The sequence below is a fragment of the Gopherus flavomarginatus genome, chromosome 12 (assembly GCF_025201925.1).
Source record: "Gopherus flavomarginatus isolate rGopFla2 chromosome 12, rGopFla2.mat.asm, whole genome shotgun sequence".
Lineage (NCBI taxonomy): Eukaryota > Metazoa > Chordata > Testudines > Testudinidae > Gopherus > Gopherus flavomarginatus.
Window position 1 is genome coordinate 33,035,320 of NC_066628.1, and position 26,674 is coordinate 33,061,993.

The following is a 26,674-nucleotide window of genomic DNA, read 5'->3' on the forward strand; positions in this document are numbered from 1 at the left end:
GCTCCCTGCTCCCATAAATTCCCAATGCAGCAGCCACCCCGCAAGCTATCAGTTGCTGGGCATTTAGCTGTCCCTCCCCCTACTGCAGTGTGCTGCTCTTGCCCTCTGCCTTGGAGCTGCTCCCAGGAGCCTCCTGCTTCCTGGGGGGGGGCAGGAAGAGGGGTGCTAATGTCAGGATGTCCCTCTCCCCCCGCTTCTGCCCCCCCTGCTTCTGTACCTTATCTCTGGGAGGTGGGAGGAGACATGACAGGGCTCAAGATGGAGGGAGCTTGCTGGCAGCAGCTGCTGTCTCAATTTGCTAATCTACTTATTAAAAAGGCAATGTACTTAGAGTGGGGTCAGTGTACTTAAAGGAGCAATGTGCATTTCTCTCACACACAGGGTGTGTGTCTCTGTCTCTCTCTGCCATGCTGTCTCCCCTCCCTCCATTTGTACTGCCTTGTAGAGTGTGAGGCTACATTAACAACGTGTTAACCCTTGAGGGCTCAGCCAAGTGCTAGTTCATCATTTAGCAGTAAGGCATTCCCTGGGAAATTTCCCACCCTCTTCCACCCTATGACTTCACCACCTCAACTAAACTTCACATTCAATGCTATGTATAATATTAAATTGGTTGTTTAAAACTTTGTGTGTGTGTGTGGTCTTTTGTCTGACAAAAAATATTTCCCTAGAACCTAAGCCCTCCCTATTTACATTAATTCTTATGGGGAAATTGGATTCATTTAACATTTTCACTTAAAGTAGCATTTTTTCATGAACAAAATTACAATGTTATGCGAGAAGTTACTGTATAGTAAAGAACAGAATTGTCAGACACATAGATGAACATGATTTGTTGGGGAAGAGACAGCATGTTTTTTGTAAAGGGAAATCATGCCTCACTAATCCACTAGAATTCTTTTAAAAGGTCAACAAGCATGTGCACGAGAATGATCCAGTGGATATAGTGTACTTAGATTTTCAAAAACCCTTTGACAAGGTTCCTCTCCAAAGGCTCTTAGGCAAAATAGGTATCTTGAGATAAAAGGGAAAGTCATCTCATGGATCGTAACTGGTTAAAAGAAAACAAAGGGTAGGAACAAATGGTCAGTTTTCAGAATGGAGAGAGGTAAATAGTGGTGTCCCTCGGGGTTCTGTACTTGGACCAGTCCTATTCAAAATATTCATAAGTGGTCTGGGAAAAGGGGTAAACAGTGAGGTGGCAAAATTTGCAGATGATACAAAACTGCTTAAGATAGTTCAGTGCAAAGCAGACTGCGAAGAGTTATAAAGGGACCTCACAAAACTGGGTAAGCGGGCAATCAAATGGCAGATGAAGTTCAATGTTGATAAATGCAAAGTAATGCACATTGCAGAAACGTAATCCCAACTATACATATAAAATGATGGAGCCTAAATTAGCTGTTACCACTCAGGAAAGAGATCTTGGAGTCATTGTCAATAGTTCTCTGAAAACATCTTCTCAGTGTGTAGCAGCAGTCCAAGAAGCTAACAGAATGATGGACATCATTAAGAAATAGATAGATAATAAGACAGAAAATATAATATTGCCTCTCTGTATATCCATGGTATGCCCACATTTTCAATACTGCATGCAGATGTGATCACCTCATCTCAAAAAAGATACATTGGAATTGGCTAAGGTACAGAAAAAGGCAACAAAAATAATTAGAAATATGGAATAGCTGCCATATGAGGAGAGAGTAATAAGACTGGGAATTTTCAGCTTGGAAAATAAATGACTAAAGAGGGATATGATAGCAGTCTATAAAATCTTGACTGATGTGGAGAAAGTAAATAAGTAAGTGTTATTTACTTCTCATAACAGAAGAACTAGGGGTCACTCAATGAAATTAATAGGCAGCGGGTTTAAAACAAACAAAAGGAAGTATTTCTTCACACAATGCATAGTCAACCTGTGGAACTCTTTGCCAGAGGATATTGTGAGGGCCAAGACTATAACAGGGTTCAAAAAAGAACTAAATAAGTTCATGGAGAATAGGTCCATCAATGGCTATTAGCCAGGATGGGCAGGGATGGTGTCAGTAGCCACTGTTTGACAGAAGATGGGAATGGGCGACAGTGGATATATCACCTGTTTCAGGGATGGCTTCAGGCACCAGCACAGCAAGCAGGTGCTTGGGGCTCCCAACGGAAAGGGGTGGCACATCCGGCTCTTCGGCGGCAATTCGGCAGTGGGTCCCTCAGTTCCTCTCGGAGGGAAGGACTTGCCGCCGAAGAATGAAGCGGCTGCGCTAGAGCTGCTGCTGAAGTGCTGCCAATCGTGGCTGCTTTTTTTTCTCTTCCTTCCCGCCCCCCCAACCCCCCCCCCCCCCCCCCGGCCACCGCCGCTTAGGGCGGCAAAATCCCTGGAGCTGTCCCTGGCTGTTTTGTTCATTCCCTCTGAAGCACCATGCATTGGCCACTGTCTGAATACAGGATACTGGGCTAGATGGACTTTTGGTCTGACCCAGTATGGCCATCCTTATGGAGCAATAACGCAGAGGATTAAAGAACTAAGAACAAAAAATAGTTATGCGTCAGTATCCATGCAGTGATTGCTTGGGATAATTTCCTTCAGGATAATAAATAATAAAGTTCTTTCTCTCCTTTTCCATAGTCGTCATCCAACTCACTCCCCATTGTTTTCACTGTGAATAACTTTACTGGCATGACCAGGTGTTGCTCAAGTTAATACATCTATCATTAGATTAATTTTAGTCCTGTTCTCAATCTAACTCTGTAAAAATTATTTGCATCTCCAAAGAAAAATACAGAACATTGGTTTGTCCTTAAAATGTTGCTTGAATGCCCATGTAAATTGTCAGTACCGTACTTTTACAGTTCAGTATATATAAATTGCATAAAAATATCGGCATTACTGTGCATATGTGAGAACAAATCTTTGCAAGAGATGCAAAGAACATTTTCATGCTCTGTCCATACCCGTAATAAGGGATTTGTTTTGGCTTATAAATAAGGCTGTGAGTCTGTCACAGAAATCATGGATTCCATGACCTTCCGGGACTTCTGCAGCAGCTGGTTCTCCTGGCCTGGGGGCCACCTGAGCAGCTGGGGCAGCCCAGGGCCAGCCGCACTGGCTGCTGCTGGGGCAGTCTCGAGCCACTGTGCCCCCTTCCCCAGCAGCAGCAGGAGTTTGGATGTGGAAGGGAGCTCACTGCTGGGGCAGGGAGTTGGGGCACAGGAGGGGGTGAGGGCTCCGGCCAGAGCTTACCTTGGGGGAGCTCCCCGGAAGCGGCAACATGTGCCTCAGATCCTATATGGAGGTGCGGGCAGGCGGCTCTATGCGGTGCCTCTGCCTTCAGACACCACTTCCATAGCTCCCATTGGCCATGGTTCCCAGCCAAAGGGAGCTGCGGAGCCAGTGCTCAGGGCATGGAGAGTGCACAGAGCCCCCTGGCTGCTCCTCCAACTAGGAGCTAAGGAAAATGTTGCCGCTTCCGGGGAGCCCCGTAGAATCAGGTAGGGAACCTGTCAGCCCCCCCAAACCCCTCTTCCCCCCAGCAGCAGCAGGGGTCCACAAGCCACACACACACAAGCATCTGCGGCAGTGCCTCTGGGCCGCCCCTGCCCCAGAGCACCCAAGAGTTATTCAGGGTTATATAGGACAAGTTATGCGCTGTGAATTTTTGTTTACTGCCTGTGACCTGTCCATTACCTTTACTAAAAATACTCATGACTAAAACATAGCCTTACTTATAACCAGTTTCATTAGGTGTTCTGTATGTTGTGATGAAATAAAATTTGTCCAGAATATCAGCATTAACCCTTAGGAGAGTGTTCTCTTTACAGAGCATTTAATTATCTGATTAGTCTCATTGGAGTTAATTGGACTACTTGCATTGCATTAAAGTTAAGCACATGCTTTAAGTGCTCTGTTGAATAAGGGCCTTAATGAGCAAGTGGCTTTTCCTGTCTCCTTCACCTTCAAATACATTCAGCATACCCCAAACAGGCTCAGGACTTGTCCCCCTTCTGGAATTTTGCTTTATTGACAAACAGGTTTCCACTCAGTTGCAGTCCAGCTTTTCTTCCTAAACTTTTTTCATCCTGCAGTTCCACCTTGGGCACTCCCATTTCCTTGGTATCTGTGGTGGAGCTAATAAGTACTTGCAATAATGAGTCAGCTGATCAACACCTGCTAATCAGTTGCCAGGCTCAGCATCTCCCATCAGAATCAACAGCTGCTAACAGGTTGTTTAACAGGAAAATACTGGCAGCATATTACACTCTTATACGTATAAGCCATGATTTTCCGACTTAGGTGCCTAAAGTTAGGCGCCCAAATCCATATTTAAGCACCTAAATAAAACTAGTCTGATTTTTCAGAGATGCTGAGTGCCCTTCAGCTCCCAGTGTCTTCACTGGGAGTGTCTGGTGCTTAGCCCCTCTGAAAGGCAGGCCATTTCTGTTCAGCACAAGACTATTGACTTAGGGCTGGTCTTCACTATGGAGAGATCGATGCTGCTGCAACTGATGCAGCAGGGGTTGATTTAACAGGTCTAGTGAAGACCCACTACATTGATTGCAGAGCACTCTGTGGTCGACCCCAGTACTCCACCTCTCTGAGGAGAGTGAGGGAGTTTACCGGAGAGTGTCTCCCGTCAACGGAGTGCAGTGAAGATACCAGGATAAGTCGATCTAAGCTATGTCAACTCCAGCTACGTTATTCACGGAGCTGGAGTTGCATAACTTAGGTCAACTTACCCCAGTAGTGAAGACAAGCCCTTGTAGTGGGACTTGTGTTACAAAGTCACTTAGATGTTTTTGAAAATACCATCCTTAGGTGCCTCAATACAGAATTAAATTTAAAATATTTGAATCTGTGGGCCTAAAATTAAGATCCTAAATCCCTCTTTATCCATCTAAAAAGAAAAGTGGCCTGAAGAACTGAGCACCCCCAGCTCATATTGAAGTTAATAAGAGCAACAGGTATCTAACTATGGATTCAGAAGGCTAAATTTATGCAACCGAGTTGGCGAATTTTAACTGCAGAGTAATATTAATTATTTCATCTATAGTATACTTTTTGAAATGATCTTCTGGAGACCAATATATTTTCATTAGTGATTGAAGCTGGCAATAAATTTGTTTTTTATTTTTCTGTTTCCATAAACCTGCTTGTACAGGTAACTTTCTTTGGAGCTGGACACAATATGCCTTTTTAACTTCAGATTTCTGTTTGACAGGTTCAGTTTCCTGATTTGCTAGGTATTTTTCCTTGTAATAAAAGTGATAATTTGTTTACCTGACATAATCCGGATATTCTGGTTTATTTCATAGTTGTGTTTATGGCATGTTTGTTTAAGGCAGCAAAAGTTGATTATCTACAGTTCCTGGCTGTGTTGGTGCTAGTCACTGAAGCTGTGAGCATTCAAAATTTAAAAATAACAACATTCATGTTCTTTCTTTCCAAGACTTTTAGTTTAACCAGGTAGCATTAAATACTGTATACATATTATTCTGATTTAAAATCAAGCTGTACTTCACTTTCCCCAATTTTCCACAGAAAATCATAGAAGATAGATCAAAGTTTGTAATTTTGTGCTTTTTGAAAGCACACTGGAGTCCTAGAGTTGGACACAGACTTTCCATTATATATACACTTTCATTATTAAGATTAGTATTTTTAGTAAAACTAGTAGAACTTTAAGTTATGGTGGATCTCTCAAAACTTGAATTATAGTTTCAAGATCTTTGGATTTGCTGTAAAACTTGCTATTACTAATAGGAACAGTCACAGTGCTACAGTATATGAAGTAGGAAATACTAGATTTAATCTCTTAGGCCATGATTCTGCAAAGACTTATGCAGGTGCTGAACTTTAAGTACTTGAGTAGTCTCAGTGAATTTAATGGGGCTTCTGATATGTTTTAAGTCCAAGATAAAGCTAAGTCTTTGCAGGACCAAGGCATAAGTTAATAAATGAAAATAAACTTTATTATCAAAGAGTATATCTGTTAGGAACTATTCTTCCTTTTCACTAAGGTTGTTTCTTATCACCTTTTTTCCATAGGTGTTTACCTCCCATGGACCCACTGTGATCATGCCTACCTGGTTCTGTTCCCGAGAATGGTTTTGTCACGTGGGCAAATTTGATGAGGGTGGGAAGGTGAGTGCAACTGATAGAAACAAAATTGATACACTGTTCTTGATTCCGTTTTGTTAAGAAGTGTTAGCAGGACAATTGGTAGGGTTACTCTCTCAAGTGGACTTTTCCTATTGCTATTAAATGGGCCACAGTGAAAAGTATTGCAATGTACGTATAACCGAGCTGGGAGTCACACTTCCTAGCTGCTATGAAGATATATCCTGTGTGATGGAAGGACATTCTGGTAATTAACAAGCACACTTATATTCCACTTCGTTTCTGAATTCTTCTGTCTAACATTGCCAGACGTAGCACTGTAGTACTGCTGAAGGTAATTCCTACTCTAATTTATGTACTACTTATTACAATACTAGATTATTTTCATTGCTGTTATTGAATTTACAGTACCTCCTACTGACCCCAACTGACAGTGAGTCCCCGTTGTGCTAAGCACTGTAAAAATATATGGTAAGAGAGAATCGCTATCCCAAAGAGTTTACAGTCCAGATAGAAAAGACGGAGAAGGGTGGGAGGGGAAACAAAGACAAAGTGGTGAAATGTTTTGCCTAAGGTCGCACAGCAGGTCAGTGGCAGAGCTTGGAATAGGACCTAGGTCCTCTGAGTCAATCCAATGCCCTATCCAATAGACAGACCATGCTGACTTTTCTCTGTCTGTCTCTGTCTCTCTCACTCGCTCGCTTTACCCTGGGGTTGACTTTCCATTTTCTGAAGAATACCCATTTGACTTAAATCACCTCTTGAACCTTGCCATGTAACCATGCTGGTTTGGTTTGGGTTTTATGCCTTCCTATTTTTTTATTTTATTTTATAGCGTATTTGCCTCCCGTGAGTAAAATGTGATCTGCTTAAATGGCATCAATGCCAAGTCTAAGGGGTTTTGGATTTATAATATAGGTTATGCAATATAGCTCTAATAATTACCTGCCAATCAATAATAATAAAAATTCCTTAAATTTAGCCTCATTTTCCACAGTCTACTCCCTCCCCAAACTCCTGGTGGGGTAAGAGTAGCTTTGTTGGGGTGTGCAGGAGGTCAACAAATCCAGGCTCTGGCAGACAGAGGGAATTGAGTTCTGAAGGCCAAAGAAAGGGACCTTCAAAGAAAATGCCCTGCTAATAGCTCCCTCATGTCTAAACCCAGGAGTGTCTCATTCAAACGCTTCCACTGCCCACAACTGCAGGATTGTGACAAGGGAAGAAAGCATCAATTTTCCAAGTCACCTCATCCTTAACCATTGAGGTGGGATTTTCAGAAGTGCACAGCATTGACTTAGCTCTTCCCTCTGGAATAAATAGGAGATTTGCTATACACATGAATGGGAACGGTGTTATTGGTCAACACTGAGTTCTCTGTGTGTGTATGCTGACTTGACTCATCATCTAACTTGTTAATCACATGCCTCCACCTTCTTGAATTAGTATTAATTATGCAATCTACAGGTGTCATGATGCTGCCAGTAAACAGAGAAATAGATCAAGAAATCTCTAGATTCTAGTCTTTCTATTTTCATACCAGAAAGCTGCATTTCTCACTTGGAATTAAATCTGAACACCTGTTCTTCATATGTCAAATATTGGAGAGTTGTACTTTGAAGAACATAATCAAATGTTAACTAATGTGTAAATCCTTCTTATTGGTAAAATATATGTAATTGTCTCAATACTTCATGGGAGATTTAAAGCATTTGTTTACAAAGACTTCATTTTATTAACAAACTTCCTCTCCTTCAAGATGTTCATTAACTAGGAAGACATATTTTCTCTGCATTAGCATTGTTGCAATATCCAAACAGAATTATAAATGACTTCTCTGAAATGGGACTTGTCTACTTGTGATTAAAAATCTTGACTGTACATCAAAGGCCAGAATTATAAATATACTTTGTGCACTATCTAAGTACAATGATAAAAATCCTATTACACAGTGTAAATAAGGAGAGCCAAATGGCTGTCACTGTGATATGTATTTAATTAAGTTTGTTCAGTTCAGTTATATGTAAGTGAGGAAAATATTTAGTTATTTAATTATAAGAGCCAGGATTGAAATATTTTGAAGTAGAAAAAGCAAGTTATCCGGTAAAGCTGAGGTGATCGCTACTAACTTTTATATAATTGCCTTGCAAATAACTGATTTTAATATGTGTTCACGGTATACTGAGTTATATGGAATACCTCTGAAATCTAGGCAAGAGTGTAAAGATTTTAATGACAACCACTTTATTTAGGATAGCGTCCTCTCTACAGTACGTCCAGAGGTAGGACGATGGTGATATAATGAACTTATTTTTAAAGAACTTTATGAGAAAACTCGAGAGAGAATGTTCCTGGAGTGCATCCATCACACACAAATTAAATGTAGAGACCTCTGTTATTGGAACAAGTGGCAAAATTTTATTTACACTTTATGAGCTTAGTATGTGAAAGTTTTCTCTTTGGGAAACTTGTGTGTGTGATGCTATCTAATTTATTTAAACAAGTCTGTGGCACCTTGCTTGTAAGTTTATTCCAACACATAGAAATGTTGTTAAAAAGCCATCACTGGCTTCACATATGTCACACACAGAGAATGAAGGGTTCCAGCCTTATGTACAGTTTCAGTGTATCCTTAAATGACTGGTACATTTCAAAACCTGGGGGACAGAAAGCCTTGGCCAGGGACAGATATAGTGGATGCTGGTGCAGTGTGTAGTTTGAACTATATACCTTTATCAGAGCACCACAAACTTTGGCCAACAACATCTTTTGCTATTCTAGTTATGGGTCTGCACATCGCTCTGCCTAAACATATCCTCCCTTCTTCAGATGAAACATTAGACTACAGAGCTTTTCCCTGTCTCTTGTGGGCATCCAAGTAAAAGTTCCTGTGGTGCTTTTGGAAAAGACAAATAACCTGCATCTTGGCCAACATTTTCTTAATTCTAACGTCTTGTGTGAACTATTTGTAAGTGTTGAATGGCTACACAATTACTACGCTAAGATACCCTAATTTACTGCTGGTAAATACTTTTGAGATACTTAAAGCACATAAGACATAGGTAACACCAAAATCTTTTCTGGCAAACTCCTCTTCTTTCTCCAAACTTCTGCTGAGGAGAATAAAAAATGGCAGTTTGCATAATTGTGCTTTTATATAGACTAACTTAACCATGAGATTAGAATGAGAAACACCACAATCATTTTATCCCTGATTCCCAGGGCAGATCAGTGTAAAATATTTTCTGCTCTAACTAAATTCTCTGTCTATCCTCCCCCGCTAACCCCACCTCCAACCTTAACATTCCTTTTTAAGTGTATCCAGACTAGAATTTTACGCAAGTCTTGCCACTTTTTAAAACTTATCTAAAAGTGCAAACAAAGGGAAATTATTTTTAATGAGCCCCAGGTGTAAACATGTAGTGTGAGCAGCTAGCATTTCTGAATACAAACTGCAGTTCAGAATGCAGTGGCTGGCTCTCAGCTCTGATCTGTTCCTCTGATAAAGGGTCATGGAAAGAAGAAACCGAGGTGGTCTTGATATACATCTTGGTGCACAGGAGAATGCAGTGAATTTTCCAAATGTCTAAAGGAGCTTTACAGCCTTTGTGGGGCTCGCTAATACCTTTCTCCATTTCTCTGGGCCAGAAGAGAGCTGTCAGAATTCCCTCAAGAAACCAAGCATTTATAATAAGCCCCGGAAGCTGAAAGGTTAAGAAGAAATTTGTGGGGTTTTGGAACATGAATTAGAATATTGTCAGGCTGTCAAATGACCTGTCAAGGTGCTCTGGGGAAAAATGAGGACAAAACACAGGCTCTGATATTCTTGGCAAAGTATAGTTAAAGCTAAACAGAGATCAGTATTTGAGTAGTATCCAGGAAGAAAAGAAAGTGCTGGAGCCAATGATAAATTATACTTACATAGTATTTGAAAACCCACCTCCTCCCCCACTTCTAAAGACATTTCTTGCTAGTGTATTATTAAGCACCCTTTAGAATTCACCCCGCCCTGACCCTTTGGCTTTCACCTTTTTCTTGTTTAATTTAATTGCTCTTTGCCAGAAGAGCAGAAATGTTTCTCTTTTAGAAGAAAGAAAATGTGCAGAGTCTCTAGTAACCCTTTATTTCACAAACACTGAAGCAAATATAACATTGTCACAGATTTCCTGTTTTATAATCAGGGCAAAATGATTTAAAGGCCTTATCAGGGTATGAGCAAAGGGACAGAGTCACAGATCTAAAGAAAGATTAAGAGGTGTAAGAGTGTTTTGGATAATTCTGAAGAGAAGCCAATTCAAATTTTACTCAGTGCAATAATTTAATGGGGTGGCTTCTAATGGGTCCTCCAGCCTATTTCTGGTGACTGTCCTAATGGAAGTCAAACTAAGGGCGATTAAAAAAACAGCTTCATGAAGTAAAATTAACAAGATTTCCTTAAGACAGAAAAATGTAATTTGCAAAGAAAAATTTGCAAAGGTAGAGTACCAAGCCTGTATCCTAGAGATTTCAGATTATCTTCTGTCAGTCAATGCTCAGCATTGAAAAAAATTTCAGTGCATGCCCACAAATCTAGCTTGCTTGAAACATCTAAGGCTATGTCTACACTGCAAAGTTAAGATGCAGTTGCAGCATGGGTAGGTATACCTGTGTTAGCTTTAGTGCAGACATGGTGGCACGGGCTTCAGCACAGGCTAGCAACCAGTCTGGTGTAGCCCATACTGAAGCCCATGATACCACATCTGCAATGCTATTGTGTCTATTGTGTTATCTGTGTTAGCTAGATTAAAGCTAACATGGGTCTGCCTACACATGCTACAATCACACTTCGGCTTTGCAGTGTAGACATACCATAAGAAGCTACAGCCAGGTGTGCAAGATGGAATGCCCCAGATGGCATGAAATAACGGATGACAATCTGCCACAGTGCATGTGGTGCCAGCTGCTAGGCCCACCAGACATACTGTAGTATGCAGTGTAGCTGTAGATCCATGGTTAGCTACAAACGGTACATAATTCCATAGATTCTAAAGCCAGAAAGTATTTGTGTGATTACCTAGACCAGGGGTGCTTTCAGAAGTGGTGTGCTGAGCCTTCATTTATTCACTCTAATTTAAGGTCTCTTTCTATATGTCTATAATGCATACAACAATCGTTTAGTTATATCAAGTAAATAAGGTTTTTAAAATGTTTAAGAAGCTTCATTTAAAATTAAATTAAAATGCAGAGCCCCCTGGACCAGTGGCTAGGACCCAGGCAGTGTAAGTGCCACTGAAAATCAGCTCATGTGCTGCCTTCGGCACATGTGCCATAGGTTGCCTACCCCTAATCTAGACTGACCTGCTGTATACCCCAGATCATAGAATTTCACCCAGTAATTTCTGTCCCAAGGACATATTTAGTGGTTGAGCTAGATCTTATATTTTAGAAAGACAGGCAATCTTGATTTGAAGACTTCAAGTGATGGGAAATCCATCACATCCCTTGGTAAATTGTTCCAATTGTTAATTACCCTAACAGCTACATTTAGGCAAGGTGCAATTTTTTATCTAGCTTCAACTTCAAGCCATTGGATAGGTGGTCCACAAGCACATGTGCTCCCATCAGCAGTAAACTTTAGAACAGTGGTTCTCAACCAAGGGTACACATACTCCTGGGAGTACATAGAGTCTTCCAGGGGGTACAGCAGCTCATCTAGATATTTGCATAGTTTTACAACAGGCTACATAAAAAGCACTAATGAAATCAGTACAAACTAAAGTTTCATACAGACAACTTGTTTATACTGCTCAATATACTATACACTGAAATTGAAATTACAATATTTATATTCCAATAGATTTACTTTATAATTATATGGTAAAATAAGAAAATAAGCAATACTGTGCTGTGACACTTGTATTTTTGTCTGATTTTGTAAGCAAGTAGTTTTTAAGTGAGGTGAAACTTGAGGATACACAAGACAAATCAGACTGCTGACAGAGGTACAGTAGTCTGGAACGGTTGAGAGCCACTGCTCTAGAAGGCAGCAGTTTTAGCAAGCATGTTCCTGTTGCTGATATGAGCCATAAAAAGTCCCTTTCAGTACAGTGTGTTGGCCTGAAGTGAGAGAATTTTCTTTGAGACAGAATGTCTCTTGTGCCAGATGTATATCCAGCAATATGCTGCTAACGCCGCAGCACAGGCTGCTGCTGTAAGTTTAAAATTTAGCTTAGAACCTTCTATGAGATACTCTTGGGTCTTTCTAGGAATAAGTATTTTGACCAATAAGGATTTGGAAGTTCATTCTATAACTTTTTTGTACTATGTTATTTCCATTTAATCACTTGGGTGGCTTTTAGTGCAACTCCAATGTAATATTACTATTGCAGTGTTTGGTTTTTAAAGGCATGGCCTACAGTAGAAAGTATGGAATGAATAGGTTTTAAAACTTTGGCAACAGAATCCTGCTAAAATACTTCATTAATCAGGTAAGTATGGAGACAAAAGTTATTTCCTCTTCCACTCACTCTTTCTCTCAGCACTTTGAGATTCCTCTGAGGACTGAGATAAATTTGGCTCCCTCTGGTTGCAGCCTTTTCCATCATACTCTTATCAGTAAGAAAAAAAAAGTGTTCCCAATTACAGCCTGATTTCTCTTGAGAGTTCTGATCAAGAGACTTGGCTAGCTCTTCTCCCCCACAATTCAGATTTTCCTAATATATTAATAGCGTAGTTGTAATGGTAGATTTGCCTTTCTCCTGTTTTTTAAAACAAGGAACGTAAAACCTAATTATAAAATCTATAGGGCTGGATTCTCCATTTTCGCCAGCTGGAGATTCCTCAATATAGGGCAAATTTCCATCGGCACAAGGCTAACAGACACAACTCCACTGCCTTCCACACCAACTTTCCCAGCACCACCTCCTACACTGGAACTATACTGCTAGGTGTAAAAAGGAAAGGAAGAAGACATAGTCAGAGGAAGCGGGGGATATGTCAAAGTTACGGAAGGGTGTGGATGCATCAGGGGAGGAGGGAGCATGTGAGCCTGATTCTCAGCTGGCAGAAGATCTTCCACCAGCACCTTAACTTAAAGCAGCCTTCTTGCCAGCTTTAGCTTATACTGGAGCCAAGCAGTTAAGAATTAGGGAGTAATTGTCAGTCACACTCCTCCCTGCTGTTCACTATACCTATGTTTAGCTCAGGAACAATGGAGAATTGAGCCCAAAATGCAAGATGGGCTTCTCTTAAAAGTTCTCTTAAAAGCTTTTAGGAGAGCGTCAGACCTATACTCAGTATTACCCTCTGTTGCATTTGCTCTCAAATAAAGGGAATACTTAATACGGTGGTAATGCAAGCTTCATTTTAGTGGCAAGCACCATCATTCTTCAGGAAGGGTATAATTTTTATTTCTTCATTTTATAAAAATGGAAGAGCAGAAAATGTGAAATGTGGTTGAGATTTTCAAAGCCAGCTATGAAATTAAACTGCATTACTTCCATTAATTTTAACGGGAGTTATGTGGCTAACTCCCCAATTGACTTTGAAAATATTAACCAGTGTGTGTGATGTGCCTATGGTACATATGTACAGATATGTGATAAATTACAGAATTAAATGGTTTATTTGCCTTCTTCATGCAACTTTGTCTGCCTCACCTCCCCTATACCCACTGATCCATCTTCCACAGCAGAGCCTGGAACACCTCAAGCACCTGAAGACCAACCGTTTTAAACAAAAACACCTGCCAGAAAAATAGTCCTTTCTGCTCCCCTTCAAATAAACAGGTTATCCCCCAAAGTATATTGCTCAGTGGCTTGAGGTGTTCTATCCTGAACCATTGGTATTTCTTGTGACATAGGTCTAGGAATAGGTACTTTATATGTGAAAAATCAGGCTCCGGGTATCTCAGGTTGGGCATCTGGAAATTGGGACTTTCAAAATTGGTTGACGCTATTGAAAATATTGTTCTTTCGCTCTGCCTCAGTTCCCCATCTGCAAAATGTGGATATGAATAGGTCTCACAGGTGTTGGTAAAGATACATTCATTAATGTTTCTGGGACACTTGAAATACCATTGTGATGAATGCCATAGAGAAACCTCTGAAGAAATAAAAATATTATTGTTTCAGTTCAGGTTTAAGATGGTGTGCATTATGGCAATACATTTACCTACTTTTGGATTTTGGGTACTATCTGAAGCCTCTGCTGCTGGCCGTTGTTAGAGATACTGGACTTAGATGGACCGCAGGTCTGATTCAGTCTGGCAATTCCTATGTTCTAGTAACTTAACAGATAGGGTCATACAGCAAATGATGAGAATAATAAGAAATATTGAACAGATGCCACATTTAAAGAGTCTGAGGTCCTTTGAGAAAAAAACTGTCTTGTGATTATGTAAGTAAAGATTGTATCATAATGCGTACACATAGAGGCAAAATTAGCTTCTACTGTAATTTTTTACATTACCTAACTTTTTTAAGAGCCTCATTTTGCAACCTTAATGGTTTTTTAATGTAGTTTTAGTTTTGTATGGAATAATAGTAAATTTGGATAATCTGTTTTGAGCAACTGCACAGAAAAACAAAGGAACATTCAGTACAGTAACTGCTATTCAGACAGGCTATAGGTACCATGAGTTCTGCAGCCAAAATTCCGTTTGTTTTTGTTTAGGTTTATTTTGAGTAGTTAAAATTCTTGAGTAGATTGTTAGTTATAGAGGGTTTCTTTTCTATTTGCTGTTGGAAAATTGTCCCCCAGAATGCTCTTCCTGATGTTAAATACCTGGATAGAGGTAAAGTGGACAAGCTAATATATTTTACTAGCCCAGCTTCTGTTGGTGAAAGAGACAAGCTTTCAAGCTGCATGATTCTGTTACTTTAAAACCCCTTTTGAACTAGTATAGTGACAGGTTTCAGAGTGGTAGACGTGTTAGTCTGTATCAGCAAAAAGGAGGAGGAGTACTTGTGGGTGCCACAAGTACTCCTCATTCTTTTTGCCTTTTGAACTAGTTGTTGCCTTATTTAATACATGAAAAAAGTGTTTTTATTTTGTCTTTTGTGTAATTAAAAAAAAATACACTGAAGACCTTTTATAAAACATGTGAAGTTTCCTTGCTGATGATCCGTTATGAGTGAAATTTGTGAAGCATGCTATTGAAATGAAAATCCTAGGATAATACATTATCTCTATCTTAGCCAATGCCCTCTAGTTGCAGTTTGAGGCAAAGGAGAGAATTCTGCACTAGGTTTTTATAGCATTTAAGGCTTTTCTATAGTGATCTGAAGTCTTGAGCAATTTTTGAATAGCAGTAGTAGAACTATAACAAAACCAAAGCCTACTAGAAGTAGAAAGGGTCATGGTGTGTGTAAGTCCAGGTGGAATATTAGTAGTAACAAACTATTCTAGAGAGCATCTGGAATTATTTTTTTGCTTATTTTCTGGGTTGCTGTTGCATATTTCACTGACTTGTGATACTGTCCTATTCAACTGTCTTTGTGGAGCATGAAAATTATTTGCAAGATAAATTTTAGCTGCATTACTGTATATCTTATTATTTTGTACTTATATCTAGAGCCATCAGTTTCCAAAAAACATTAAAAAAGTATCCCTCGAGTGGTTGCAGATTCTTCTACTTTGAAAGGTGGTACCAGGGTGAGATGGATTTCTGGTGATTAAAATGGGAAATACAGCTGGAACTGATAATATCTCAAAATGGAAGAAACTGCTGTAGTGCAAGCACCGTACATATCCCAGAGCCCTAAGTAGTCCTATCCTTGCAGGACCCATGGCATAGCCAACATCTTTCCATCCCTTGCGAAATTTATGCATTTCCTTTGGCCATGCTGCTCCTTCGTTAGCTGCGACATCACTGCTGAGCAATGCAAGGCATCTGCTCACCCCTTGGAACTGGGCACATTGCTCTGAAATACCCTTTTCAGCAGAAGAAATAGAAAATAGGGTCCATTAATCAAATCCCAATTTTAAAGAGATCATTTTATTTTGACAATAACTGTTTTTAATCAGTTTATGCCTTAATATGTTGCTAAATGTTTCAACCATAGCAGTTTTAAGCATGAAAATGAGATTCCACATGAAAATGATTTACTAATACTTGTAATGATATTTCCAAACCGGAATTTGACAAGTGCAGTAGACTGATATTTAATAAAACCATGCACTCAGCCTGACTCAACTTAGTGTGTGATATGGGGAACAAAGGATTTCAGTCTAAATGGTATTTTATTTTCTTTCTGATGGGAACAGCTGCTTTCTCTTCCTGCATCCTCACCCAGATTCCTTTAGTGACCTCTGAAGTATTAGATATCCATGTAAATTGCAAACTGCACAAAGCTCTGTGAAAGCTTGCTCCGGCATCTGAGCACTAGGATGAGAAAACTGGACAAGTGTCTCATAATATAAACATACCAATTAGAGATGGGCCATTGTCACCCAGAAATTGGATTTGAATCCACACTTTCTCCGAGTTTGAGAGTGGGATCAAATTCAGTGTTCCAGCACAACCAATTATAGAGAGAGACCTGAGTTGCAAAATTTAGAACTAGTTCTAGTTCTGAGCTCTCCCAGAATGCAGAGAGGGTTGCACTGGGTGTTCTGGAGTCATCTTTTACTGTACTAACCTGTTCCTCCATGGTTGCTTAATCCAGGCCAGTTCTTAGGTATACTCTAAATGTGGTGACATTAACACATTAAACTGTGTTAGTCACTTTGGGAGCCAGAAAGCCTCTACTGCAGTAAGCTGTTCCACCCATGCTGAGGACCACAGAGTGAGTCTGTGTCCAGCAGCCTTCACCAGGAACCCCTTTTTTACTCATTGCAACCAAATTGTCTCTTCTCTGCTACAACAGACACTATAATTCCATCTCTAATCATAACTTTACACCTCTCTTTCCCCACATACTACCAATAATGTGAACTTGAGTGAGGGGCAGGGTCCAAAGTTGTAGAAATTATTTATTTTAATTGTATTTTCTTAATGCTGTGAGGTGCACACAAGCTATGGCAATGGCCACAATATTTTTTATCATTTTATTTAGTTAGTGTATTTATAATTTTTTCTGTAGAAATAAAATACCTGCAATAAATGCATAAGCTTTAGGCTCTTTCTGCCTACCTGATGTCACCACCTGAGATAGTTAATGTAAATTTTTCTCTTTCTCTTCTTTGTGCTGCTTTGTTATATTGCCTCTTCAGCTTTTACTAGGTGCCACACTCAAATGCTGAATGAATACTCTTTGTATTGTGTGTTTATTTGCATGATAGTCACATGATCTCTCAAAAACAATGAGTGGGAAGAGAGAAAAACAGTGTTTGAAAATGTGTGTGAAAATTATATATTTTAAACCATGTTTTACGTTAATTTTTTCAAATGGTTGCATCATTGCTAAGTACAAACACATACTCTTCTTCCCATCCTTTAAATGACATATAGAATAGGGCCATGCTTTTCAGGGTAGTTTTATAATCCAAGCTATGGCTGACGTGTAATAGAGTGCCACTGGCCATATCACTGCCCCTTTTACACTTTGTCTAAGGCGTGAACTTTTTTTTTTTTTAAAGTCTGATTCAAGGTTGTCTCATTGGTCATGTTTGAGGTCCTAATTCAATCACTGGAGTATGGTTGGACTGCTTATGCAAAATTTATTGCTCTACAAAGCAGGTTAGAAATATTGCAGCTATTCATAAGTAAAGCAAAGTTTTTGTCATGGATATTTTTAGTAAAACTCATGGACAGGTCATGGGCAATAACCAGAAATTCATGGCAGCCCGTGACCTGTCCCTGACTTTCACTAAAAATATCCCTGACAAAATGAGCAGGTGGGTTCAGCACCCACTGCTACTGGGGCTCCTGGATCCCCCACCGCTGCGGTCATTGAGAGCTCTGGGGTCCCCCATCATTGTGGGGAGTGGAAGCTGCAGGGTCATCTTGCTTGCAGGGCTGGGCTGCTGCAGGATACCCTCACCCCTGGGGCAGCTGGGCACTCATGGGGATCCCCCGCCAGCCACTGCAACTGGGAGCTGCAGGGTCCTCCAGCTGCTCACCACGGCAGGCCAGCTGTAGGGGGTCCCCTCCCCACCCACCATGGGTGGGCAGCTGTGGGGACCATCAGCCACTCGACGCAGCTAGGCAGCTGCGGGGAGTCCCTCCACCGCCAGCTGCAGAGAATCTTCATCGTCCCTGGCTGGACAGCTGTGGGGTGCCCCCACCAGTGTGGGGGCTAGGAGCTGCGGGGAGGAGAAGCTTCCTGGGAGCTCCAGCCCGGGGGCAGAAAATGTCATGGAGGTCAATGGAAGTCACGGATTTCATGACTTCCATGACCTCTGTGACATAATCATAGCCTTATTCATAAGACTTCTGATACTTCTTAGATGGTGTTGGTTCAGGAATTCTGGGAGAACAACTTTTCTTGCATTGCTTCAGCACTGCTGCTTCCAATCCTAGTCAGAAGCAGAGACTAGTTCATGAAAATTAAAAGGAAAGAAAACAACACTGAACTTTTTCAAACCTTAAATCAGTCTAAGGTTTGAGTCAAGGTTTGGTTCTCATTTTATTGGACCTGGTTAACCTGTCCCTAGTAGGGACCATTATGAAAGTTTGAATGGCAGCCAACGAAAGAACTGTAACTCTGTAAATAACACTATTATAAAGTCACAGATTCCATTAAATAAGTTATTTGATTACTTAACGTTTTTGGTTTCAAGAACTTTTAAGCAGTTAAGTTTGCCTCTTTTGGGGCTATCATCCATAAAGCTTTACAAGCCTGGTCAAAATGGTTCTTTTGCCATTCTTGTCCCCTTTGTCAGTATTGGCTCACAGGGCTTCAGTTTCAAGCAGTGTTGACTGGTTTTCAACTAGTATTATCTTATAGTTGGGTAAATTTCTTTAAAGACCCATTAGACAACTTTTGGGTCTACACAAAAAGAGATTCAGGAAACAAATGTTAAAACTATTTATTTGGCAAAAACAGTGAAATATGCACTCTGTCACTTGTAATATTTTAATGAAGAATGCCAGCAGCTTTTGTATTGAATGAACTCTCTCTCTACAGGGTGTTCCGGAAGACTTGCTGTTCTTTTATGAACATATCCAAAAGGGTGGTGGAGTCTTTCGAGTTGACCAGTGCCTCCTCCAGTATCGCTACCATCCACAGGCAGCAACTCATTCAGTTCTAGAGTAAGTTGTATTTTTATAATAGATAAAACTTGCTTGTTTCTTGGGTTGTTGGCAGTGGAAGTGAAGTGGTTAATCACTTTCCCAAATGTAGATGGTCAAGACACTTATTCCTTTTAGCACTTTTATAAGGTGACTTAGTGACAGGATAATTAGCTATGACTAGGCGTCAATGTTGCAGTGATATGGAGAGTATAATGTAGTATACCGGTAATGGCATCTTCTAACAGTGGCAGGCTGCTTACCTTTTCTTTTTTCACTATAATCCCAGTTTGAGAGAAGTAGTGGGATCTTGGTGTTTGAACTCTTGGGACGACTTGGGTTCTAATACTGTCACTCATTCACTGCGTAACTTTGGCCAAGTCATTTAATCGCTCTGTGCCTCAGTTTGTCCCCCCTTTTACAAATTGGTAATTATACCTAACCATATGAAATTATACTTGATTACTTAATCATTGTAACGTGTTTTTGAGATCCTCTAACAAAAGGTGCTCTGTAATTGCAAGGTAGTAGTAGGCTTTTATGACTAATCTTCTTTAATTTGCTTCAGATAAAAAGTTGGTACAAGAGTCCTGAAATAGGAAACGAATAAGAAATAATTGAAATTTGAATTTAAAAAAGAACTACCGTACTTAGTATTGCGTTTTGTCACGTTAACAAAAAAAGATGATTTTAAAAGGTAAAAAATTGAGCTGGCAGTGAACTTCTCATCTGATAATTTCATTGTTACTGGTCTATTTTCTTTCTCTCCCTCAAACAACTTAAAAAACTGATTCAGTTTCTGAAGTTTGAAAAACACATGATGTTGCAGAATAATTATTTCAAGACCTTTCTCATCAGTCACTGCATTTAGAATGCTATTGTACCCTGAAAAGAAATTCTGTAAAATGCTATTGGTAATTCCCTATATCATCTTACCTATCAAAAGATGATCTTCCTAACTGGCAGTCATGTAAGCTTGGCCTGGGATCTGAGAAGCAAACTGGGCGGTTTCCATCATGATTAGTAGTAATCCATACCTACTAATAAAGGGCTCTGTGAGCCAAGTTATTTCTTCAGAGAGACCTGTTCCTTCATTGCAGCTGCAGCAGAACTCTAAATAATTTTATTATAGGTACATGAAATAGAATAGGATTTTCACTCACTTGGGTTAGTTCTGGAAAAAAATGTATGTTCCTAACTTGGGTTAGCTAACCCACTTTAGCTAACTTGGGTTAAAATAGGAGTGAAGACATAGCAATTCAGCTTTTAACTAGGGTTAGCAGCTTGAATTGAGCCCTAGGCTCTCCTATAAGCTTTAACTCAAGCTACTAACCAAAGTTAAAAGCTGAGCTGCATGTCTTCACTATGATTTTAACCCAAATTAGCTAATGCAGGTAGCTAACCCAAGGGTTTTTTGTTTCTTTGTTTGTGGCAGTCTAAACATACCCTCAGTCTTAGCTGTATGGACTCTACAGGGTAATTAGTAAAACTAAGAACTAACCAAAGTATGGAGACAAAACCAGGTTTTTAAAGAGTTGCTGATGGTAAGTTGTAGGGTGTAACTATATGGTATTTTTTAATATAGATAATAAACTCTGAAGCATCAGATAGAAAAAAATGTTAATTTTGCAAATAAATATAATGTGAATGACTTCCCTTTTACGACTATTTAAATATAAGGGCTTTTTTTTCTGTTCATATGTATGACCAATTTGGCTGCTAGTTACAGACTTCTCAGCCATGCGCCACAGGATGCTAAATTTTCTTGGAAGATTGTTGCTTGTTTCTGTGGGAAAGCATTTTATTTTTGGAAATGAGCATGTTCTGAATTTATTGCAAGCTATTGCTTATTCAAATGTGCAAGGTTGTGTGGCATAAGTATCCTTGATTACAACATTTATTGAGAATGTGGAACTTCTATAAACTGTTTCAGATGTGCAGTTGTAGGCATCCAAACTGGCACCTTCCCTGTCTCATTCTTCTGTCTTGCTGTTTTTCTTGTTGGCTTCCCCACCCCATTATTATGGTTGTTGCTGTTAGTATTATTTTATGTGTTTGGTTTTTTTAGCATGAAGTTGTGTAATATCTTTTTTCTTGGATGCCTACACTATGCTGTGCCAAAGTTGTAAATAACTTTGGGAACCACTTGATGTGGATGACCTCAAGGTATGTTGTTTGCAGAAACAGTGAGGAAAAAAAAAAGTTCATTGTCATCTGCGCAAGAGCCTAACCTTATTAGTCACATCAGGTCTTCATAAGTTGCCTCACAGTATCCTCCACCTCTTCTAGAAGCCTATCGCTCCATGATCCATCTGAGTAGTTTCCTAGATCCATAGGGTATGCTATGCCTCCATCCTGTATACTGTCTTTCTGGGGTACCCTTCTTAATGACAGCCCTGGGCCTCTACTTTACTAAAGGGGATCCTCTTGGATACGTTAAACCCAGACTGGGTCTGTCGCTCTTTCTCACTGTGACTCCTTCAGCACATCCTGGTGAGCTTAGACTCCCATTGAGATTTACCCTCTTAGAAGCTCCGCAACCAGCAGATGTTTTCAGAGACAAAGGACAGCCTTTTCAAAACAAGACTTTATTTGTTAGTCAACTGGAACATAGTGACACAGTTTCAGGTTAATTGCACCTGCATCCCGCACAGTCCACTCCAGGAGTGCCCCAGTCAGGTCTCAGGTCTCCAGCCATCACTTGTCTCTAGGCAGCAACCCTTGTCCAATTCCTTTCTGACCCAGGTTTTTAGGCCGCACAGGTCCCTGCCTTAAACTGTGACCGGGAGACTGGCTTGCTAGATATAGCAGCCAGTATCTGTGCATTGCTTTCTCTTCTAGGGCTATGAACGGTGTATTGCTGGCAGTTACAAGTAACCACACAGCTCCTTCTAGACAAGCTCATTTATTCTTAAGGTAAAAGCATTACAGACAAAACATCATAAAAACAATAAACAGATTTAAACACACACTAAACATACCTGGAGACACCCATCAGTCTACTGGGGTCTTAGCAGGCCATAGCCATTCCAACCCTTCCGCAAGGGTTGGGATCCCCCTTTGGCTAGACAGTCCTCTGTTCTCTGGATCAGAAATAAGGTCCTGAGTCAGTTTAAAGTTTATACTTTATATCAAAAGCCCTTTCTTTGTCTGTTGGTCTCTGAATAACCTAGTTTAAACCAGCATATTTAAGCCTCTCTGGGGTGTAGCTACCTCTCTGGAGGTGTTTACAACTTAAGCGATTCACCTTAATCACCCCACCCACAGTGTTTGGTTCTTGGAGGAGTTGTGGCAACCATCCCACACACCCGCCCAGAGTTGCATAAAGTCCAGGCCCCTTGTGATATATAAATCATTTGTAAACTTAATACTGTATGGTCCCCAAAGATATTGCATGGGGTTGCAATATCTATCACACACTATTTAGGGTTAAAATGATAAAGCAAAGCCTGAACAAATGTGTCTTGCCTAACTTGTCAGCTTTTCCTTGTTTAAGTAGGCAGGACTTGTCTTGCACCCAACTTCCCTGGCTTTGCCCAACCATCCTGGATTGAATTGTGTCATCCCCTAAGACAGCAGGATTCCTGTCCTCCTGTCCTAACACCTCAGTCCTTTGTCCCAAGTTCCAGCCATGCTGTTTTCACATGTACTGCCCTCCCCGTGCATTCAGGTAGGGGAGGGTTTGTGATCAAACAGGTAATTTGCCCATCCACATCCAAAAAGTCCCCTTGGCTGGAGTCATTAAAAGTTAATATTCTGGTCATTGGTCTCCATTGTGTCTCCAAGGTATCTCCATTCACATGTCAGACAGTTCTGGATAGTCCATTCACACCAAACTTGACATGTCTGTGTGACCAACATGCAGTCAATTCATTGCTTGTTCCTATTTCTGGAAATAAATTAACCACTCATATGCAGTGGATAGCAAGACATAAGTGAGTGTGGTAACTGAATTACACATAATATTAATACAGAAATTTCCCAGATTCTCCATAATACTATCCATCCCTCCATTCTTTTAGTGGTTTTCAGATACCAAATAATAAATGTGTACAATTAAATTATGAGCAAAGTAACCAACTGACTCAAATTTTAAAATTGGCTTGCGGGAATTGTCTATGGATTATCTGGGTTGGCATGAATTTTGAAGCAGTAAGCCACAAAACAAGAATATTTTTTTTTGTCTGAGAGCAAAAAGTTATTTACAAGAGTTGATTTTTTTTTTATTTTTTTTTAGTACTTGTAACTTGGTCCCAGACTTCAAGAAGAAGAAATAAATCTTCAGTACAATGAAGAATATGGTTTGTTTATATAAAGGTGTGTCATCCAATCTTTCAGCAAAGGTACCAATCGCTCTGAATCTTCCATGGGGCTGATCACAGAGTGTGTGAGGCCCCTTTTTACCCTTCAGGGGGAAAAAAAGCAACATTTGCTGACTTTTGCAGCTCCCTACTTGTTACATAGAGGGGAAAAAAAAAAGGCAGCTGGCCAATGGCAGTTAGCCAAACGTTTGATGATGTTTAACTGTAGGCATTAATGATCTTTTGTCACTTTCAATTATTAATATACTTTATAGTCCAGATGACTAGAAGGTGGAAGTAGCTGCCAAGTTGGGGAAAAAACTCTTACCCTCTTCTATACTAGAGGCATCAGACTACATTATTAGATGTTTTGGTTCTTTGAGTAGAGGCAGCCATGTATTCCACTTCTTTGTGCATGTGTCCAATGCATCGGAGCTGGATAATTTTGCCTAGAATACTCATATGCGGGTGGCACTTGCACCTCGTGGCCACCGCCTCTCCCCTGAGTATATGAGGTGGCGCTGCCCCGACCCATCTCAGTTTCTTTTTACCATCCGTGGCTGGAACTGGAGCTCTGTGTGGGTTTTACCTCACAATCCCTCTCTTTTAGTGACTTTTCTAGTTCTATAGAGTTACTTAGCTGTAGTTGTAGGGTTTTAAACATTGTCTGTTGTGTGGGGGAGTGATCCCCAACAACAGTCCCTATATATGGTACTTGCTGTGTCTAGGCAAAGCCCACATCAGGGAGCAGTGTTCGATTTGCAAATCGTTCATCTAATGGACCCAGGAGGTGAAGGAACTTCATCTGAAACTGCACTTGGTCGAACAGGCCATGCAGCCTGCTTCGGCACCAAGTCCCTCATCAGATCCGAGGTTGCCCTGGGGTTCTGAGAGAGTTGCCACTTCACCTGCTGGAGCTGGTGCTGCTCTGATGAGACAGGGTAGTCATTCCCATCAAGTGCACAGAGGAAAAGGTTGCGTAAGACTGACTGAGGCCATTCCTGGTCGTATGAGGACTGCTGGTGCTTGGGATGGAGCAGATCCCTTCAGCCACTCCGTGGTACCACACAAGGAAGTCAGAGACCCTGTACCATTGACTCTGTGTAACGTTTTACCCCATATTCTTTAAATATGCTTGCGATATGGATATGGCGTAACTGAGATATATTTTATGCAAGATGGGTCTTGTAAGATATCATTGAAAAGGTTATAATTTACAGAATGTGATTATCCAGTTTGTATGCATGTATCATTTCTGTATCTAAAGTTAGGAATAGTGACTATGTACCAATTACAACTGTGTGTGTATTTGGGAGACACCCACCAGACAACAGGCCATCAGCCTTGATGGGCCATTAGGAAGAAACAATAAGACTTTTTGAAGATACTAATCTCTCTCCTTACTGAGCGGCGTTCTGGATCATAGCTGTGACACTACTAGGTCAGGTGGTCCTGTCACCTGGTACTAAACACCATCTTGGACTCTCTAGTAATTTTCCATGATAAGGACGGAGAGGTCAAGATTGGAAAACAAAAGATTCCTGCCTTATGTAAATGTTATTTAAGGCTGGGGAGTAAGGCAAACAGGTCTCTTCTTCATTGCCTTCCTGCCCAAGAAGAAAGACTGCTGAAAATACCTGAAGAGACAAAGGAACTGAGCAGTGGTAAAGGTGAGGGCTAGGTCCAGACTAAGATACTAGCCTGTAAAGAGAAATAAATGGAACTCTAAGCTACCGAAACTCTGTAACTTACCTAAAACAACATTTAGAGTGAGGAATTACTTCTTGAAACCAGTCTCTTTAAGATCTTAAACTTAGTATGCGTGTTTTGTTTTATTTGCTTGGTAATCTGCTCTGTTCTGTTTGCTATCCCTTATAATCACTTAAAACTTGCCTTCTGTAGTTAATACACTTGTTTTGTTTATTATTAAACCCAGTTTGTGCAATTTCTAACTGGGGGGGGTGGGCAAGAAGTTGTGCATATCTTCCTCCACATTGAGAGAGGGGGCGAATTTATGAGCTTACACTGTATAGATTTCTCTACAGCACAAGACAATATTATTTTGGTTGTACTTTCCAGATGGGAGCTGCACTTGAGTGCTGGGAGATTTCCTAGCTGAGCCTTCTCATAGAGAGCTGTTTGCAGATTCTGTGTTGTTCTATAGCTGGTGCACCCCTACCTGTGTGCGTGTGTGCTGCCAGAGGCCAGAGAACCTAATTCAGCAAAACAGCAAGAGGGAGCCCAGGCTAGTGGAGGAGGCAGGCTCAATGAAATCCAAGTACATCAGGTGGCATCCCAGAAAGGGGGTCCAACCCGTGTCACTCTGATTTCCTTTGCCTTTCTGTTCCAACTTTGCCCTCGGTCCAGGACTTTGCCAGGGCTGTCTTTTGTAGCCCCATTGACTGGGTGGGCTGCTGAGTCTGTCATCAGCATACCCCAATATTTCCTTTTTGCAGTCAGTGGAAGTGGGACTGGTGCCAGGCTCAGCACAAAAGACCTTCCCAGCATCAGGAGTGTCTTCAGCACCCCTGTGACAGGTGCCACTGATGTTACCCTCCCCTTCAGCACAGTCAGTTACCTCAGTACCGCTGCCAACTTTGAGGTTGACACAGCTTCTAGCATAGAGAAATGAGGGAGGCATACGCAGCACCACCAGTATTATTTCCAATGTTGGTGCCAGCTCCCGTGTCATTCTGGGCTGGGAACAAGTCAGACTGGCTGGCTTCACTTTTATCCCCTGAAGCCTGAGATTCGTTGGCGTCCAGGTTGGCGTCTTCCTCCTCTCACTCTCCATCACCTGACCCACATCGGGGATCATTCATGGAGTGCTGTGGGTACCAGGATTGGCAGTAATCTCATGGTCAGGATAAGGGCCCCTGGCCCAATGCTTACTGACCACCAGTGTCCTATCGGCACCAGCATCCAGGTCTGGCACAGTTAACTGCTTCATTTTCAGTCCTGGATGATTCCACAGTCCCTAGCTCTTTCTCCCTTTCGGTATTGAATGGTTATAAGGCATACCAGGACCTTCTGTGGCATGTGGCTGCTTCTCTAGGTATTTAAGCAGAGTTCCTGCAGAACAACACCCACAAGTTAGTGGATATCCTGCAGCCA

At 40.8% G+C, this 26,674-nt stretch overlaps 1 protein-coding gene across 4 annotated transcripts in view; it reads left to right on the forward strand.

Moving 5' to 3' along the window:
- The window catches only part of B3GNTL1 (UDP-GlcNAc:betaGal beta-1,3-N-acetylglucosaminyltransferase like 1), a 313,585-nt gene that overhangs the window by 225,022 nt on the left and 61,889 nt on the right, over nucleotides 1-26,674 (forward strand). For all 4 annotated transcript variants that reach the window (XM_050919448.1, XM_050919450.1, XM_050919449.1 and 1 more), the window contains 2 exons: nucleotides 6,038-6,133; nucleotides 19,156-19,280. In XM_050919448.1, the coding sequence (XP_050775405.1) occupies nucleotides 6,038-6,133; nucleotides 19,156-19,280 (221 nt within the window). The remainder of the gene's footprint in view (nucleotides 1-6,037; nucleotides 6,134-19,155; nucleotides 19,281-26,674) is intronic.